This window comes from Amphiprion ocellaris, chromosome 22 (assembly GCF_022539595.1).
Source record: "Amphiprion ocellaris isolate individual 3 ecotype Okinawa chromosome 22, ASM2253959v1, whole genome shotgun sequence".
Taxonomy (NCBI): Eukaryota; Metazoa; Chordata; class Actinopteri; family Pomacentridae; genus Amphiprion; species Amphiprion ocellaris.
This window is the reverse complement of record NC_072787.1, coordinates 23,458,867-23,477,985: the sequence shown is the minus strand read 5'-3', so window position 1 is coordinate 23,477,985 and position 19,119 is coordinate 23,458,867. Positions and strand designations below refer to the sequence as shown.

General features: G+C 39.0%; 1 protein-coding gene and 2 long non-coding RNA genes across 4 annotated transcripts in view; 1 reads left to right on the top strand and 2 right to left on the bottom strand.

Annotated features, from left to right (window-relative positions):
* Positions 1–506: 506 nt before the first annotated feature.
* On the top strand, positions 507–1,169 carry LOC129348037 (uncharacterized). The gene is made up of 3 exons (XR_008600458.1): positions 507–566; positions 638–700; positions 813–1,169. It is a non-coding gene; the product is annotated as an uncharacterized LOC129348037 (long non-coding RNA).
* A 9-nt stretch (positions 1,170–1,178) lies between these two features.
* Positions 1,179–2,781, bottom strand: LOC118470327 (uncharacterized). Its single transcript, XR_008600457.1, has 3 exons — positions 1,884–2,781; positions 1,688–1,799; positions 1,179–1,604 (listed from the first exon to the last, which is right to left on the bottom strand). It is a non-coding gene; the product is annotated as an uncharacterized LOC118470327 (long non-coding RNA).
* A 481-nt stretch (positions 2,782–3,262) lies between these two features.
* Positions 3,263–19,119, bottom strand: part of rnf152 (ring finger protein 152) — a 77,701-nt gene continuing 61,844 nt past the window's right edge. For both annotated transcript variants that reach the window (XM_023270978.3, XM_023270961.3), the window contains one exon: positions 3,263–9,666. In XM_023270978.3, coding sequence (XP_023126746.1) covers positions 8,867–9,526 — 660 coding nt within the window. In that variant the 5' untranslated portion in view covers positions 9,527–9,666 and the 3' untranslated portion in view covers positions 3,263–8,866. The remainder of the gene's footprint in view (positions 9,667–19,119) is intronic.

The following is a 19,119-nucleotide window of genomic DNA, read 5'->3' as shown; positions in this document are numbered from 1 at the left end:
ATAGTAGACTATTAAGTTATTTCATTTAGGTGCAATCCTGCAGGGGAGAAGCGCATGTGGCAGAAGCTTAAGATGAAATATAAAAACATTTTTAAAACAGGTAAGAAGTCGGCATAATCTCATGGAGCTTCCTCATTTTGATCATGTTTTACATTGTAAAGTAGCCTAAATATTAAGTGGCTGTTTGATTGTGCAGTGGTTTTATCCCACACACAGCCTAAATGTCTGCATCCATATCATGTTCTGTTAAATAATTAAGCCTATTTAAACTAACACAGACTTCTACTCAGCCAACTATATATATATATATATATATATATATATATATATATATATATATATATATATATATAGATATAGATATAGATATAGATATATAGATATAGATATATAGATATATATATACGTATATATATAGATATAGATATAAGTATAGATAGATATATGGATATTTTTTAAGCATGTTCATACAAATATTTATTTCTCTTTTGTGTCTTTTTTCTTCTGATTCTGATGGTGTTATCTGCCTGGTGGAGCCCCTTCACATCACAACAGACCTTGTAACTGTAAGTAGGCAATACTCCAGAGATTTAGCCAAATGGTAGTTTAAGTCTACTGAAACATATCACTCATCTAGGATGAAGAGGATGAAACTGTGTCTGCTGCCTTTACAGAGGGGGATCCAGAAAGGCATATAGAGGTATGTTACTGATAGTTCTCTTCCCATTCACATTTCTTAACATTCTGGTGGAATATAGAGTGTGACATTTAGCCTACACTGAAGTATTGCACATTCTCATCCTTTTTAAGAGAGCATGGCTGGACAGCAGCAGGATGCTTCCTCAACTTCCACTGCACAGATTGACACAGTTAGATGGATGTTCAGTAAACACCAGAGGTTCAGTCCATGGAATTCATGTGCAACTGTATAATTTAATGTCCTTTATGTATTCCCAGTTACCAGTAAAACAAATATACAAAATCCACTTCCTGAGAAAAATACAAAAAACAGATAAAGAAATGCAGTACTTGGACCACCAGATTAAGAAGGCAGATCTGGAAATGGAAATACTGGAGCACAAGTTAGAGGTGGATGCATGGTCACAGGTGAATTATGTTAACTACTGGAACATGAACTAAACTAGCTCTTTTATTTGTAGGAAATAAAGAAGACCAAATGAAATGTGTATCATGTGTTTATTTGACTGCTGTGGTGGTGATGATGGTGACTTAAACTCCAAAGTGGTTATTGCATATGATGTCTCTGACTGCTCTGCTGTCCTGGATAGCTGCAGGTGGATGAGGTCATCATCTGGGTCTTCAGTTTGTAGGGCAGAGTGTTGCTCTCCTCTAATAGTGGTAATATTATGAAGAACAACACATGCCACAATAATATCACAGGCCTCTCAGGAGTCACCCTGAGGTGATGTAGACACTGGAAACAGGCTTTCAGCAGGTCTATGGTCATCTCCACCCAGGCTCTCGTCTTGCAGTGAGCCTGGTTGAAGTTCTGTTGGGGGCCTGGTTCAGGGTCAGGGTATGAGGTCATCAGCCTGGGTTGGCATGGTAACCCCTGTCACCCAGCAGAAGGCCATCAAACTCTCCTGTAATGTATAGTGGATACATTAGAGTATATTAAAGGAGGGAGACAAGTGAATTATATTGTTAAAATCTTTAGGATGTTTACCACGTTGCAGTCTGTTGCTCAGGTTAGACTCATGATAAATCCTCCAGTCATGAACAGACCCAGACCACTTGGCCTCCACATTGGAAATGATGTGTGCAGCATCACATATGATCTTGACAGTGCAGAGAATGACAGATGTTGAACTATGATGCAATCTTTAACATTTTGAAACTGTAGTCATCTACCTGTAGCCTACCTGCACATTTATGCTGTGAATGGACTTCCTGTTCACATAATCAGCTTCATTATGTGAGGGAGCTTTGATGGGGATGTGTGTGCCATCTATGCAGCCAATCACACTGGGAAATCCTAAAAGAAATTAAATTTACTAATCACAGTCTGAGGTTGCAGCACAATGTCATTAACTGGATATGATTTAAAATTAATTGAACAGATCTCTACATCATTCACCTGCAATCCTGTGGAACTCCTCCTTGATGTCTCTGACAGGTTTATGTCCAGGGAAAACCACAAAGATGGTAAAAGTCGTTTCAGGGCCAGACACACTTTTCTGACAGCTCTGCATACAGTTGTCTTACTGAAGTGCTCTGCATCTCTGACATTATTTAAAAAACTTCCCAACACACAATATCTTCTGGGATGTGAGAGGGATGAGGTTGTGTATCTAGATTATGGACTGTGATGGGTACCGCTCAAAAAGATAATTGTCCGGAAATGCGAGAACATCTATGCGCGGTCTGATAACAATCTCCTGACGAATATTTAATTCTCTGCACACTAATGCTGCTCCTTCATCCACTGGATCATTAATAAAAGGACATGACATTTATAGACGGCAGAACTAGACTTCGCTAAAACTCGCCAGCTGACTGAATGAATGAATGAATGAATGAGGAAATCAAATAGCGTGTGGCTGAAAGAGGGCGGAGACTGAGAGAAACTCGAGGTTTACTGAGATAAACCTGGTCCCGACCAGGTTAGAGTCATAGAGTCTGTTACTATGGTAACTGACCGAGAGTTTAAGTTACCCCTCTTTGTGAAACAGGCTAGAGTTACCCCTCTGTCTCTGGTTTGAGTTACCTCCCTTTGTGAAACGGAAAACCCTGAGTTTCCCTCATTTCAGGGTTAACAAACTCAGAGTTTTCACTAAGCCTGCTTCGTGAAACGGACCCCATAACCTTCTACAAAAGCTAGAAAATAAGAACCTTAGATTTGTTTTGTAATCTGAGGATCACAGTAGACGGTGTTTCGGGACCTTTTGAGGTCATTCCAGTGAATAAATGAGTGAACTGAGGTTCTCCAGAGCAGAACGGTGCTGTTATGATTAGCCGCTGCCTGTGAGGAATTGACGTGTTTCTGCTGCAAACTGCCCCCTGGAGAGCGTTAATTACCTCCGTGACACTATATCAATAAATATTTGAGGAGAAAAGAGCTTCCTGGGGGTAAACAGAGGGAGCTCGTTCCCGCTGTTCAACCGTGAAATATGGGATTTCGATAAACGAAGCTTCGGGGAATACGCTTTTTTGAAAGTCTTTCGGTGAGGTTTGTTTCTTCTAAATGAAAAAGTAAATACACCCACACACACAAAAAAGGAGGCTGGTTTGAAATAAAGACTCAGATTCAGAGCGTTTTGCTTTAATAGTTCACTTAAAACAGCTGCTGCCGGCGTCGTCGCCAAACAGAAAACTACAACATGAACTTCACAGCGTTTTACAAACACACAGGCACAGACATGACAAGCCTCCCTCCGTCTACGCTCCTCGTTAGGTAGAAAAAACGTCCAACAGGGCAGTTTCTGATGTGAAAAACGGTTAATACCGAGGACGGGAAGGAGATCCAGACATTTATCTTTCCTGAAAATGATGAAAAAGCAACATTATGGCAGGAACAAGCCTTTAGATTTGTGCACAACAGCATTTTCTAGGGTTTGCTTCCAAATAATGAAGCGATTTAACTGCTTTCCAATCAATAATCCAAGATATTGTTTATCCTACAGACACTTTCAGGGTAAGCAAACTCTGAAAAGGTGGATTTAGAACCTTATTTATGATGGACTGGCTGAAGTAAAGGCGTTTCTACTGGTCTGACTGTGTTTTTCCAGCGAAAAACGTCAAATTTAACCAATTATTCAGACTACAGTTGACTTCCACCTTTTTTTACTTGTTCTTTGGCAGTTCACGCTTGCTAGTATGAAGTCATGCAGATAACTTTGGCTTTGGACAGTTTCTAAAGAGGCTTTTTCTTGGTAGAAACTGGTTCCAATCAAATCTGCGGGTAATTTACCGATAAAATAACGACAATTTTTGTCATTTTCTTGCAGTTCGAGTGCAGAAACTTCAACAGACCCATCTCAAAATTATGACAGATAAATTCAAAACCATCTAAACACGCCTGTTTTGGGTTAAACTGGTCTTTTAGGAGACTAGTGTGGATTCCACTGGGTCTCAAATCCAGTTAGGTACTTGGAAGGAAATTTGGAAGGAAAACACTGTAATTTTAATATTAAGTGAACAGATGTGCTTTTATTATTGCATAAACACTTGGAAATGTTCTTTATCTGCTTGTACCTGCATGGTGTAACATTAATGTTTTAAAATGGTTATACAGCGCTCAATGTGTGTATTAATGGTTAATAAATCACCTATTAATGTTTTATAGCTCATTTTCCACCCATTAATGATGATTTTTGTGTTGCCAGGTCCACACAAGGGGTTAATTTTAACAACCTGGCAACCCAAATGTAATAAATTATGGGTTATGACTTAGCTGTGAAGCATTATTGGGCGTTTAATCGACTGTTGATTAAAACATTACTTGGAGTAAACTCTTATGAACACATTTTAAATGTTTATATATCGTGCTAATAATGGTAAATAATATGTTTATTAACAGCTAATAAACCATCAATTAATGCTTTATAGCTCAGTTCCCATCCATTAGTGTTGATTTTGGAGTTATCATGGCTATTGGTTGCAACTTGGCAACCAAAATGTAAAAAATTAACAGGTTATTATTGAGCTAATAAGTGTTATTTAATGTTTTATTAAATGTTCATTAACACATTACTAAGAGCAAACCCTTGTAAGCACTTTATTAAATGGTTATATAGTGTTTATTCTAAGTAATATGTTTAATAATGGTGAATAAAAACCCATTGATGATGAATTTTGGGTTGCGAGGTCCATTCAAGGGTCTAACTTTTGCAACCTTTTGCAAAATATGTACAAATTCAAGTGTTTTGATTATTTATTAACTGTTAACACCTTACCTACGATATGAGCAATGGTTCAATGGTTATATGGCATTTATAATGGTTTATTGTAAATAAAATGTTTAGAAACCGTTAAATCATCTATTAATGCTTTATAGTTCATCTGCCATCCATTAATGATGATTTTTGGTTTGCCAGGTCCATTCAACAGTATAATTTTTGCAATCTTTTGCTTTATTTTAAGTAATATGTTCATTGATGGTTAATAAATCCTCTATTAATGCTTTAGAGCTCAGTTGCAATCCATTCACAATGATTTTTCGGTTGCCAGGTCCATTCATGGGTCTCATTTTTGCAACCTTTTGCAAAAAATGTACAAATTAAAGGGTTGTTACTAAGCTGTAAGGCATTATTAGACTTTTTTCTGTTTTCTAAATGGTTATACGGCACTCCTATGGGTTTGTTGTCAGTAATGCATTTAGGAACAGCTAGTAAATGATTCTTGAATGGTGACTTTTGGGTTGCCAGGTTCATTCGAGGGTCTAATCTTCGCAGCCTGGCAACTTAACTAGAATAAGCAGTGTTTTAATGGCGTAACTTAATGTTCATTACGCGTTAATAAACCTTTATTAACAACTTATAAACTCAAATTCAAGTTGTGAACAGACTAACTGTGATTTACTTTATCTCAGACTTATCTCTGGCCAGAAAAAAATCCACTTCAGCCTCAAGTACAGAGAAATTAGCAACCTTTACAGAGCATTAAGTGCTACGAGCTAAAAATATTTCAACTTCCAGCAACTTCTGAAGCTCTTTCAGTTCAATCTCATAGCAACCGTCAGTCTGGATGAGCTTAACTCGCTGCATCTGCAAAACAAACAGCTGCCCTGATGTCGCAGCGCTGGGAGCCATAAACTCTCTGCAGTTTAGGGTCAAAATTGAAGAAAATTTAATGAAATTTTGACAGGAAGCGTCACTTTTCTTGACCTTTAGTGACTAAAAGATCCATATCTTGAATCTAGAATAAACTTTTAACTAAACAACTTTATCGATGTATTTATATATAAAGTTTTCTTTATATGCTAAATGGCAAAAAATAACTTTCCTCGTGCCCTGGAGTGCACTCAGTAACCGTTTCTTAATCATCTCTGTTCAAACCTCGAACACCAACAAAACAAAACATGTCGACGAAAGCAAATTATCAGAAAAAAAGACAAGAAAATTACAATCGTTCTGTACACGACGAGGCTGCTGTACAAAAGAGTTCACCCTGTTAGCGTGCTGTACACTCAGACGAATCGCCTGCCTCAACATATAAAAGTGAAAAAAACTAAACAGAAACATCCATCTCTGCAGAGAGATATTCAAACGCAGATAAATCGATACAGCCTTCATTAACGGAAACCCTGAAGCAGCCGCCCACTCCTGACCCGACGCTGACCTATTACTCACACACATGAACACACACCGCCGAGCCCAGATATCCGTCAGATTCTGAATTAAGAAGCCATTAAGACAAGGAGTCAATGGTGTGTGGGCTGCCGGCGAAGGCGTGGAGGGTTCGGCTTCAGAGGATGGTCTGAAGCAGGTCAGGGTGAAGAGTTGATGAACAAACCATGCTAGATGAAATGCATCCGTGGGAAAAACTGATGCACTGCAGAAGAAGAAGAAAAAAACAGAAACAAGAACACGCAGTCCTCGTAAAAATTCTGCCCAAGGTCAGATCCCGCATCATTCTATTTAAAGGAATATCTCCACATTTTGGCTTCAATGAAAAGATCAACAGCACTCTCACACCTAAGTTCAGAGCTGGAACCAAGAGGCCATTAGCTTAGCTTAGCATAAAGATTGGAGGCATGGGAAAAAGCTCGTCTGGCACCCGTCAAACTTGTAATATATGCCTATCAACAGCTCTAACGTGTTCAAATTACTCAGTTTTATTTTGTTTGTTTAATCCTTAGAATGTATGTATTGGGGTGAGTTATATGTGGCGCTAGCATGCTAGCTAGCTACCCGAAAGCAGGATGAAAGAGCTAGCTAACTTCAAATATACATCACCACATCTAAAGCACTCAAACTACTGTATCATGATTTCTATTTATCAAATCTGCCAAAAGTTCAAAATGTAAAAACAACACTTGTTTTGGGAGGAGATAAATGGAAGGCTAGCATGCTCAATAGCTATCAGCAAGGAATGATGGTTAGCTAAAGTTCTATTTAACTTCAAAACTACAACTATTAACCATCTACAGCAATCAAATTATAGCATCATGTTGTTTTATGCTTGAGTAATGCGTAAAAACTTTGAAAAGTAATTGCTTTTTTAGGTATGTGCTGTAACTCAACTAGCGTGTAGCATTTAACTGCCTTTATGCAGGGTGAAACAACTAGCTTAGCTCCTTTCAAAGTATAAAATATAATTAAATCTCTCTCAAATTAGCGTTTTACATTTTTGTCTTATTTGTATTATCTTGAACAATTTAGAAAGGCCATATAAACCAGAAAGAAGAGCTAGCATGCTAGCTAGCTATCTGAACTCAAGGAGAAATAGCTAGCCTGGGTCTTTTAGAATCAAACATATAAAACACCTAATTACACATTGAAAGAACTCAAATTATAGTATCATCCTCAAAAAATTAGAAGTGTAAAAACAGAGCTTGACTTTAGTGGAGGTTAAATGAGGAGCTAGCATGCTAGCTCGCTACCTGGATGCAAGAGAAAACAGTTATCCTTGCTCGCTTCAAAGTTCAAAAATACACTGTGACACATCTGAAGTGCAGAAACTTCTAAAAGAAGTTCATCTGTTTTTGTCTTTTAATCCATACAAAAGGTTAAAAGTAAGAAAGTCACATTTCTGTTTGTGTACAGACTAAACAGACAAAATATTTTTAAAATGACAATGATAATTGGGCTTCCAAAGTGCTATTAGGTGTTTTTTTTTGTTTGTTTGTTTTTTTTACCTGTGAAGCGAATCTACTTAGCTGACCCCACTTTCCACTTTATGATAGGCTAAGTTAAATTCCTCCACAGCTAACAGACAGGTGCAAGGTTGATCTTCTCATTGAAACTTTTGAAAAAAGGCAAATGTCCAAAATGCTAAATATTACCAATTAACCATTATCATGTTTCTGTGCAAAATTTCCTCCAATATTAATTAAGGTTGAGTCAAGAAACTGTCACAAAAAAGCAACTATGGCATGTTTTGGCAGCTTCAGATTGCTTTTTTTGTGCAGCCAGCAATACAAAACTGAGGGGGGGAAAAACAGCAATTCCTGATATTTGAGAGGCTGGAACCATCAAACAGCTTTACTTAAACAATCAACCAAACAACAGATGGCTTTAGCAGTAATTCACACTTTAAAGCAACTCAATACTACCTTGTGTTTTCAGTTCAGCTGTACAATATGCTGGCATGTATGAACATTACAATCCATATTTTCTGACAACCCTTGTCTTAGCTGTGTCACAGCAACAGTTTGCTCTGAACAGGTTGCATAAAAAAGAAAAAAAAACGAAAAGCCGCGTTGACACTCGGAAATTATTCAGACCAGTCGTGGATCCTGCACAGTTAACTCCTGCGGCGTTGAAGAACGGACAGCAGCCAAGTCCGTCCAGCTGGAGATACCACACTCGGCGAAACAACACTATGATGTACTTCTACAAACCACAGACTAAACAGGCAATCCGACCACTGTGGGCTTCCAGCCAGAAAACAAATCTGGAGTCATTCCCGAAGCGCTCCTTCAGGGGAAATGAAAGGAAATGGAGACAGGAAGTGAATGTTTGAGTGTTTCATTTAAAAAAGAAAGAAAAAGGTAATGGTATTGTGGATCTCCTTCCTGCCCTCATGTCCGTCATCGATGTCCGTCCACTTTGCCCGGTAGTTTCCTTGAATGCCCATGATGTGAGTTGAGTTCCCTCTCCTCAGCAGAGTCCCGCCCCGAGGAGAGGCAGGGCCGGTGGGGGGAAATCCAGGGGAGGTCCGTGGCCGTCTGATCGACTTCCCTTCAGCCGCAGGAGATGACGGTGAAGCGCTTGGAGATGCAAGACATGTTGTGCAGCACGATGCCCAGGAGGAAGAGCAGGACGCAGGCCACCAGGATCACCGTGCAGACGCCAGACCACGTGGATCCCTTCCCGGCGCCTCCCACCGGTCCCGCCACCCTCCTCTCGCCATCGCCACCCTCCAGACCCACCCCGACACCCTCCAGACCCATAGCCAGACCCAGGGGCTGCTGTTCGGGCACCGTCACCACCGTCACGCCCTTCTGCTGGCCACCGGGAAGGAAGCGGCATCCGAGCTCACCTGGCAATCCCAGCGCCCGCTCCTTGGCGACGGGCAGCGGCAGCATGTAGCACCCGTTGCTGGGGAGGCGGATGAAGACGGGCGTGTGCTCGGAGGCGTGGGGGATGGCGATGACGGTGATGATGTCGGGGTCATCGGGCAGCTGGGAGACGGACAAACCCGGCGGGAGTTTGGTGACGCCACGGCACCAGGGGCAGCGGATCTCCTTCTGGCTGCTTCGCATTTGGGTCAAACAGACCGAGCAGCAGGTGTGGCGGCAGTCCAGGAGTTTGGGCCGCCGCCTTGGGCTGTAGTAGTTAAAGCAGATCTGGCACTCCAGGATTGAATCCTGGGAAAGAGTCTCCATTTCACAGAGGTTCATTGGGCAGCAGGTGAAAGCAGAAACAAATCTAGAAGGAAAACTCGGCAACTCCGAGTGAAGAACCGGACGCTTTGTGATCCACCACCGTCCTCGACTTCACAGTGACATCACAGGTCCTCAGTGGCAACATGGCCCTTCATCTGCAAGACAAGAAAAAGACAAAGTGTGGTTGAGATGATGATGATGAAAAGCACAAAACATCCTCATTCTCATCCAAGACACATTCTTTCTTGGTAAAACAAGTCCATTTTTCGTAAAACCAAGTCTTGCAAAATACCCATATTGCGCAATCTGTTGTTCAGGCATATTCAAAACAAGTCCAGATTGGATGTTATGAAGTTATGTTATGGTGTGGATAATATATTTTAAACATTTTAACCAGAGAAAACACACAGAATTTACCACGTTTGTACCCTTTTGAGACTTAAGTGTCACTTACTGTCATCATATCCTCGTGGTTTTAGTCCGGTAGCACTGAAAATTCCTGAGAGAACTTTAGACTCAGAGTTTATGGCCTACTTAGCAATAATAAGATCGTCTTTCCTGCTACAATAAAATCCCTGTTATTCTACTTTGCAGCTTAGTAGGTAAGATATCAATGACAGTACTCATCATATAACATAGCGGCTTCCGGATATGTAGTAAAAAACACCTTCTAATTAGGTTTTAAACAAGTAAAAGGTGTATTGCAGGTAAATACGTTCCCACGATGTGAGTACGATTGTTTCTCATGGATGAAAATACATTTAATTCTCCAAAACCAAGTGATTTTTTTTAAAACAACCAATCAATAAGGGACATAAAAGTTCTTCTAGTAATATAAATGTCTGTCTTTTTCTTTTCAGGAATCTCCAGTAGACTATTTATGCATGTTTTTTTTGCTACTGTAAAGAAAAAATGTGGAAAAATGTACAGAATTTAGCAGCTGTGACTTAAAGTTGTCACAGTTGCTAAATTCTGCATCAAAAATGGCGACACTTTCCCTTTTCTCTCAGCAGGCAGCTCACATTCACGGTCAAACTACCACGCTGCATCACAAACCGCAGGGAGTCATCACCATGTACACATTTCATGTATCATCCGACGGCTGACTGCAGCAGGGGCGAGTTCACGAGACCCTTCGCCTCAGTATCTGTGTTAAGTATGTCTAATTCTTTTAACTGTCTCCTTCAGGCCACAGACTCCGTAAACATTTTCGTCCTCCTCCCGCTCTTCTTGCGTAATCACACCGACCGTGTTCATCCATGCGGAAGCTGTAATAGTTTGCTTTTACACATGATTAAACCCTGTCAAAATAGCACCGAGGAAACAATGAATACCAAACAGGGCCCCGCCGACTTTAGGTTTCTATTTTTCGCCCCCAAATTGTGGAGTGTGAAAACTGCTGAGGAGGGAGTACGGCTAGATTTCTCATCCTCCTCCATCTCGGCGTCCCTCCGGGCAACACTGTGGGTGGATGGCGAGGGCGAGGAGGCAGACAGATGGAGAGACGAGTGGTGACACAAAATGGAAAGAGGTGACTACTGATTGTCCTGCAACGCCGTACATCTCGGTGCTTTATCAAAAACAAGATCTCAGGCAATTAAAGTCCTCGTCGCACCCTGTGGGGACACCGATGTGGCAATGACAGATAAGAGCGAGTTCACACCGAGCGCGCTCAGAGCAGTTTGTTCAGGCCTTTCAGTCTGGTTCATTTGGGGACGAGAAAGGATGGTCGCATTCGACCTTGGGCGACCGTAAATAATTGCAAGAAGACAAGGTTTGGGATGTAACTGCTTTTTTATACAGCCTTCTTTTCACTTCAATGACTGATCGAGTGATATATTTTTTGGTGTCGACGTAACTGAAACTTTTTTTGGTGAGCAGAATATTAAGATCGGTTCATATCCTAACGTCTGACGTCGGGCGAATTGACGAGACGAATACCAATCGCGCGACATCGTCCGACAGGGGTGGAATCCGAATATTTGGATCTCAAAATAAATATTCGTCGTTAACCTTCAGCTCTTCCTGGGAGTCCTGCAAAGCCAGATGGGAAACTTAATCCCCTGCAGCGGATCCAGGGTCTTCCCTGGGGTTTCCCCTAAATTACCCCGACCAAACACCTCCACAGGGAGGCATACAGGAGGAATCCTGATCAGATATCTGAGCAACCTCAACTAAAGCAGTCAAACTCTTTAAATAACAAATCAAAGCATCTACCCGAGTAAATAAAAAAATAATAAAGACAAAGGAATGATCTCCTCTTGATACATGTTAAATAGAAAAAAAAGGAGTTAATCCAGCTGATTCTGTGATCTCAATTAAAGCCCTGCTCACCGGACTATCTAATTGATTACAGAACGCGAGCAACAGCTAATGACTAATTGTTTACACAGAGGGACAGACAAGCACATTAGCAAAGTGGAACCACAGAATTACACTAAAAACTCCTCAATAATTCACTTGTTGGTGTTAGTGCAGCTAGAACTTATTTTGCTGATGGTGCTACGTTAAAGCTATCACTTAGATGTCTGCTGTGCCTCTTATCCGGTGCTATTTGAAGTACCAAAACTTAGTTGTAAAGTAAGATTAACTTCAGAAATCTGCTTTAACTGACAGACATGCCCTCCTAGCAAAGAAACAGCCTGCAAAAACTGAACAAGAACCCCAACCGTCACTGCAAATCAGGACATTAGCTGCTTTCACAGTGGCTAAGGCTATGCTAACGGCTAATAGCTAAGTTAGGAGACAGCTACAGATTACCTTGAAACAACAACTATGAAAAACAATAACCAGCAATGCTTTGAGATCAGGATCTTAGAGGGCTATAAAAGTGTCACAAGTAAACTGCAGTAAACAAAGTTTTCAATTTCAATCAGCTAATCATCTGGGGGCGTTCAGATGGTGACAATCAACCTCGGACAGCAGTAAATGACAGCAACAAGACAAGGTTTAGGATTTGACTGTTGACAAAACAGCCTCTAAGAGTTCTAAGTCAAAGCAACCTCAACTTCAGCAGCCAAACTCTTCACAAAACGACACTCAACCTCCTGATTCTACAGCGGCTAAGGCTACGCTAACAGCTAACAGCTCAGTTTACCCTAAAACAGTGTCTGGAAAACACTAACAAATAATCCTTTAAGATCTGAGCCTCACGGGGGCAATTAAAGTGATGCAACAGATAAAGATTAAGGAAACAGACAAGAACGGCAGGAGACAATCTCTCATTGATCTCAATCAAACAAGCGTCACATGATGGCCTGAAATTGCACACATTTTGTGAAAGTAATCATTGTCAATAAAAAAACCCAGTTGTGAATGGCAGATTTCCTGTGGCTAATATCTAAGATTGAATGTATATTGGCTCAGAATTGGAACCGATTGCCAATAATTTCCACCAGCACCAGCGTCTTGACACCAACGTGCTCATTTCCTACCTTCATCGTGAACCCAACTTCACAGTGCTGACCAGCTAACCGCCAAAAATACCTTGTTATAGCATGCTAATGTTTGTTATAAACTCTATCTTCATATCATATCATAATGTTGGTCATTGTTATGAGTTCGTACTGGATTCAACGGAAACAGAATGGCTAAAAGAGACGATTAGAAGGTCACATCCATAATATTTTAGCCCCGACTTCCTGCAAATCTGCCTCATGAAGTAAAGACAACCCGATGCTCTGACGCCTTAAAACACTTCAGCACATTAAGCTCTCGAGTGGATCCTTGTTAGTCTGTCAAGTCATCCTCTCTGCATCCGTCAGCATCACCTTCCCTTTGAGACCCAGCGCTGCCTCCCCAGCCCAGTCCAGAGGCCACACTCTCCATCCTCCTCCTCCTCTTCGCTCTGACCTAGTTTCTCCCACCGAGCCAAAGTCGGGGAAGAAGGTGCAGAAAAATCCCTCTGGTTGTGCAGCGGTTCAGGGAGATGGAGGTAGAAACCTGCCCTTGAGGGGGCGAGACAGCCCAGGGTATTACTGAATCCTTTCCCAAAGATAAGGATTAGCTTTGATCTGACATAAATGCTTTGTGGCTCAATATTCCCGTACAGCCGGTCGCTCTCCCTCCTGCCTTCCTCCTCTGACTCGAAAGCCTTTTCCTCCTCTACATCAATTCTTCATACCGCTACACTTTCCAAGAGGTTTTCCTTCCTTTTCAGACCGCAGTCTTTTCCTTTCCACAGGTTTTCTACATGTCGAAGGCAGGAATACGGACGTAGAATGAATAAATTCGATTCAGAACATGCAGCAGTTCCTTGAACCGAAAAAGTCAGATTTTAACAAGGTAAAACCACAAACTGAAGATTTTACTTCCAGTTTTTGTTCCCTGCAGCCTTATTTTAATTACCGAAATTAAATCATTTCCCCGAATAACAAATTATTTGCTTGTAAAAGCCCAAGTTATTAGTATATTTACACTAATGCTTGCTATATTCCCCCAAAAATCAGATTTTAAAGGCTGATTAATCAATCAGAATGATTTCATGTTGCTGCCAATGGTTTTCAATATTGTTTAAGAAATTTACCCAAAGTCTTCATGTGAAGTTTGTTGTAGTGAGGTGTTTATTTGTATTCTGGTATATGGTAGGCTGACTGAGTGAAACGTTTTATAGAGTCTGTCAAACAGTTGGGAGGGGACAGTACGCAAATGCAGACATGAACAGTGGTCAATTTGCATATAGTTGCTAATCAATACCAAATGGTGATTAATCAAGGGACCTGGCAGATAACAAATGATTAGGGAGATATCAGTGACAAAGGTAATGGAATAAAGACTGATAAGAGCTAACTAAAACCAAATCTGACACCAAAGGAGACACAAAGAGATCAAAATATGCAACGCCATCGATAACAAAAGCCTAAAATCAAACCACAGAGACACAAACGGATCAAAATTTAACACAAAAATAACCCAATAACACAAAAAAGTCCAAAATCAGACACAAAACGAATGGAAAAATTATTTAAATCAGACGCAAGCATACACAAAAAGCCTAAAACCTTACATGAAACAACAAAAAGACACAGAATGATTGCAATGAAATGCAAAGAGACAAAAAAGGCCAAAATCAGACACAAACCAGCCAAAGGAGACACAAAATTTGGCCCAAATTAATCATGCAGACAAAAAAAACCCAAAATCTTACACAGAAAAACCCAAAGGAGACACAGAATAACCAAAATTTTACACAAAACAATCATGGAGACACAAAAACCCCCAAATCAGGCACTAAATGAATGCAAACAGACACATAATTACTTAAATCAGGACTTAAAAAACCACAAAAGAGACACAAAACGAACAAAATGAAATGCAAAGAAACACAATTACTTACACAATTACAGACACATTACTTAATGACATGCAAATTTACACAAAAATCCCAAAATCTTCCACCAAAAAACAAACAAACAACAGAATGACCAAAGTGAAATGCAAAGTGACACAAAATACTAAAAATCAAACACAAAGCAACCAAAGCAGACACAAAAAGAACACAATCAGATGCAAAACGAATGCAAAAAGACACATAATTACTGAAATCAGAGGGAAGGAGACACACAAAAAACAAAGGAGACACATAATGAACAAATGAAATGCACAGACACAAAAGCCCAAAATCAGGCTCAAAAAACCCAAAGGAGACATGAAAAATGTCAAATTCAGACACAAAAACCCCAAAGAAAGACCAAAAAAACATACAGAAGTCTAAAATCAGACACAAAACCAATGCAAAGAGACACATAATTACTTCAATCAGATGCAAAGAGACACAAAAAACCCAAAATCAAACACAAAACAACCAAAGGAAACACAAAAATGCCAAAATATGCAAAATAATCGATAACACGAGACACAAAAAGCCTAAAATCAGACATAAAATAAAGACAGAAACAGAAAAATAAAAACAGAAAGTCCAAAATCTGACACAAAACTGATGCAAAGAGACACAAAAAACCCAAAGGAGACACACCAGATTCTGCAAAAAAAAAAAAAAAAAAATTCTGCTCTTCTCAGCTCAACTGTGAAGCAAATGAAGACTCAGCTGTGACCAACCATCATGTTTCAGCGAATTTTCAGATGAAATGCAGGCAGTGTACATAAGAACGAGTGTGGAAATGTATTAGAGTGACTGAGAATAAAATAAAACATGTTTCATCAGTAAGATAAATGGCTCATAAATGACAAACAGATGAGTAGGTTGTTGGAAGATTCATCTATAATATGTTTTTTCTAGTATTATTTCCACATTTGGGCACTTGGGAAAATGTTGGACATGTTAATTCTAGAGTTTTAAATTTTTTTTTGGTAAAATAAATAATCAAAGAAATCCAGTAGTTGTTTTTCTTTCCTCTCTTTTTTATGATTTATGGCAGTAGAACTTTGGTATAATAAAGTTCTTGGATGAACTGCAGGCTGTGTACACATCAAAAATCTAAATTTTTCTCAAATAGATTTTGAGTTTATGAAATTTTTGTAAAATTACTAGAAATCCAATGCTTGTTTTTGCCTTTTTTAAAATTGATATAAGACATTCTAGCTGCAACTTACAGTACAAAACACATTTCTGAGTTCTCTCACTTCTAGCTGTGGTTGTTCTGTTTCCATAGAGGTGCAGGACTTTATATTGAAGTGAAAAATGAGCCCAAAGTGAGTAAAAATATGACAGGAGCAAATAAAAAAAAAAAAAAAAAAAACAAAGCTAATTTGCCATGAAAAATAGTTGCAGGTTCATTTTCCAAACTGTGTCACTGAGCTGCTCGTCGGATCGTCTGGATGCAGAATCATTTCCTTCAGTCTGGACTGAGGTCATGAAACAACAGCGGCATGATTTATCTGTTCAACCGAGCCGTAACCAGGACAACCCGGCTGACCCACTTTCTGTCACACCTACATACTGTAGAGACACAACAACGAAATATCCAGGAGCCCAAGCTCACCTGGAGGACGTTTTCAGCTCCGTTTGGATAAAAGTGTGTGTTTTAGTAATGATTTAATGATGACGCAGAGTGATGGAGCAGCAGAAACTACCTCCACCCGCCCTGAGCTTGGATTTTCTTCCATAACAACAAAAAACAAATGTCCCCTCAGGGCCTCAAAAAAATACCATCAGCTGAAGGGAAAGTGACACTGACAAGAGACACAGAAAATAACTACATGAAACACAAAAGGAGATGTGAAAAACCCCCAAATCTGACACAAAAGGAGACGCAACGATACCAAAATACGCAACGCAATCAATAATACACAAGACAAAATCTGATTTAAAAACAAATTGGTCTGAAACTAAATAATCATAGAGACACATAAACAAAAAAATCAAACACAAAAAGTCCAAAATCAAACACAAAACGAAAGCAAAAAATTACGTAAATCACATGCAAAGAGACATAAAAAGGCCAAAATTTTATACAAAATAATCCTAGACACACAAAATAACAAAAAAAATACAAAAAAGTTCTAAATCTGACACAAATTAGTTAGATCAGACGCACAGAGACACAAAAATCACAAAATCTCACACAAAAAATCCAAAGTAGACACAAAAAGACCAAAATTTCATACAAAATAATCCCAGACACACAAAAATAACAAATAACCATCGAAAAAAGTCCATTAGACACAAAATGAAAGCAAGCGGACGCAAAATTACTTAAATCAGACACAAAGACAAATAAAAATCCCAGAATGTTCCATAGAAAACCCCAAAGGAGGCAGAATGACCAAAATGAAATGCAAAGAGACACAAAAACCCAAACTCAGACACCAAAGTTGAGACAATGAGGTCAAATATGCAACAAAATTGATAGCATGAGACACAAAAAGCCTAAAATCAGAAACAACATGATTGCAGAGACACAAACAGATCAAAATTTGACAAAAAACACCCACAAAAAATGCAAAATTGAAGAAAAAATTACTCAAATCAGATGCAAAGAGATGCAAAAATGCCAAAATTTAACACAAAAAACCCAAAGGAGACACAAAAAGATGAAAAATGCAACACAATCAATAACTGATGAGACACAAAAACAATAAAACAATGTACAAAAAGTCAAAAATCAGACAAAAACAAATTCAGACACAATGACTAAAATCAGATGGAAAGAGACAAAAAAAAAAAAATCACCAAATCTTACACAAAAAAAACCCCAAATGAAGACACAAAAAGACCAAAATTTCATACAAAATAATCCCAGACACACAAAAATAACAAATAACCATCGAAAAAAGTCCATTAGACACAAAATGAAAGCAAGCGGACGCAAAATTACTTAAATCAGACACAAAGACAAATAAAAATCCCAGAATGTTCCATAGAAAACCCCAAAGGAGGCAGAATGACCAAAATGAAATGCAAAGAGACACAAAAACCCAAACTCAGACACCAAAGTTGAGACAATGAGGTCAAATATGCAACAAAATTGATAGCATGAGACACAAAAAGCCTAAAATCAGAAACAACATGATTGCAGAGACACAAACAGATCAAAATTTGACAAAAAACACCCACAAAAAATGCAAAATTGAAGAAAAAATTACTCAAATCAGATGCAAAGAGATGCAAAAATGCCAAAATCTAACACAAAAAACCCAAAGGAGACACAAAAAGATGAAAAATGCAACACAATCAATGACTGATGAGACACAAAAACAATAAAACAATGTACAAAAAGTCAAAAATCAGACAAAAACAAATTCAGACACAATGACTAAAATCAGATGGAAAGAGACAAAAAAAAAAAAATCACCAAATCTTACACAAAAAAAACCCCAAATGAAGACACAAAAAGACCAAAGTTTGACACAAAATAATCCCAGAGACACAAAAATAGCAAAATAACATACAAAAAGTCTAAAATCAGACACAAAATGACTTAAATCAGATGCAAAGAGACACAAAAATCAACAAATCTTACACAAAAAAGGGCAGGAGACACAGAATGATCACAATGAAATGCAAAGAAACACAAAATGCCCAAAATCTGACCGAAGGACACAGATAAAGATCAAAATATGCAACGCTACCAATAATAAAAGTCTAAAATCAGATACATGATTGCAGAGACACAAACAGATCAAAATTCGACAAAAAAACACACAAAAACCCTAAATCAGACAAAAAGTTATTTAAATCAGATGCGAAGAGACACAAAAATCACAAAATCTGAAGAAAAAACAATAAAATCACATACAAAAAGTCAGAAACTAGGCACAAAACGAATGCACAGACACAAAATGATTAAAATCAGTTGGAAAGAGACACAAAAATCTCAAAATATTACAATGAAAAATCCAAAATGAGACACAAAAAGACCAAAGTTTGACACAAAACCATACCAGAGACTCAAAAATATCAAAATAACATACAAAAAGTCTAAAATCCGACACAAATTACTTAAATTGGATGCAGATCTTCCACAAAAACAACCAAATTAGACACAGAATGAACAAAATAAGCGGCATTTAGTTTCCAGCCTCCTCTGTCTGTATAAAAGTGTGTTTTTAATGGTTTAATGATGACGCAGAGTGACGGAAGGCCGTCTCCACCCGCCCTGAACCGCAAAACAAACGTCCCCTCGGGGCGTCTGCACACAATCAGCCGA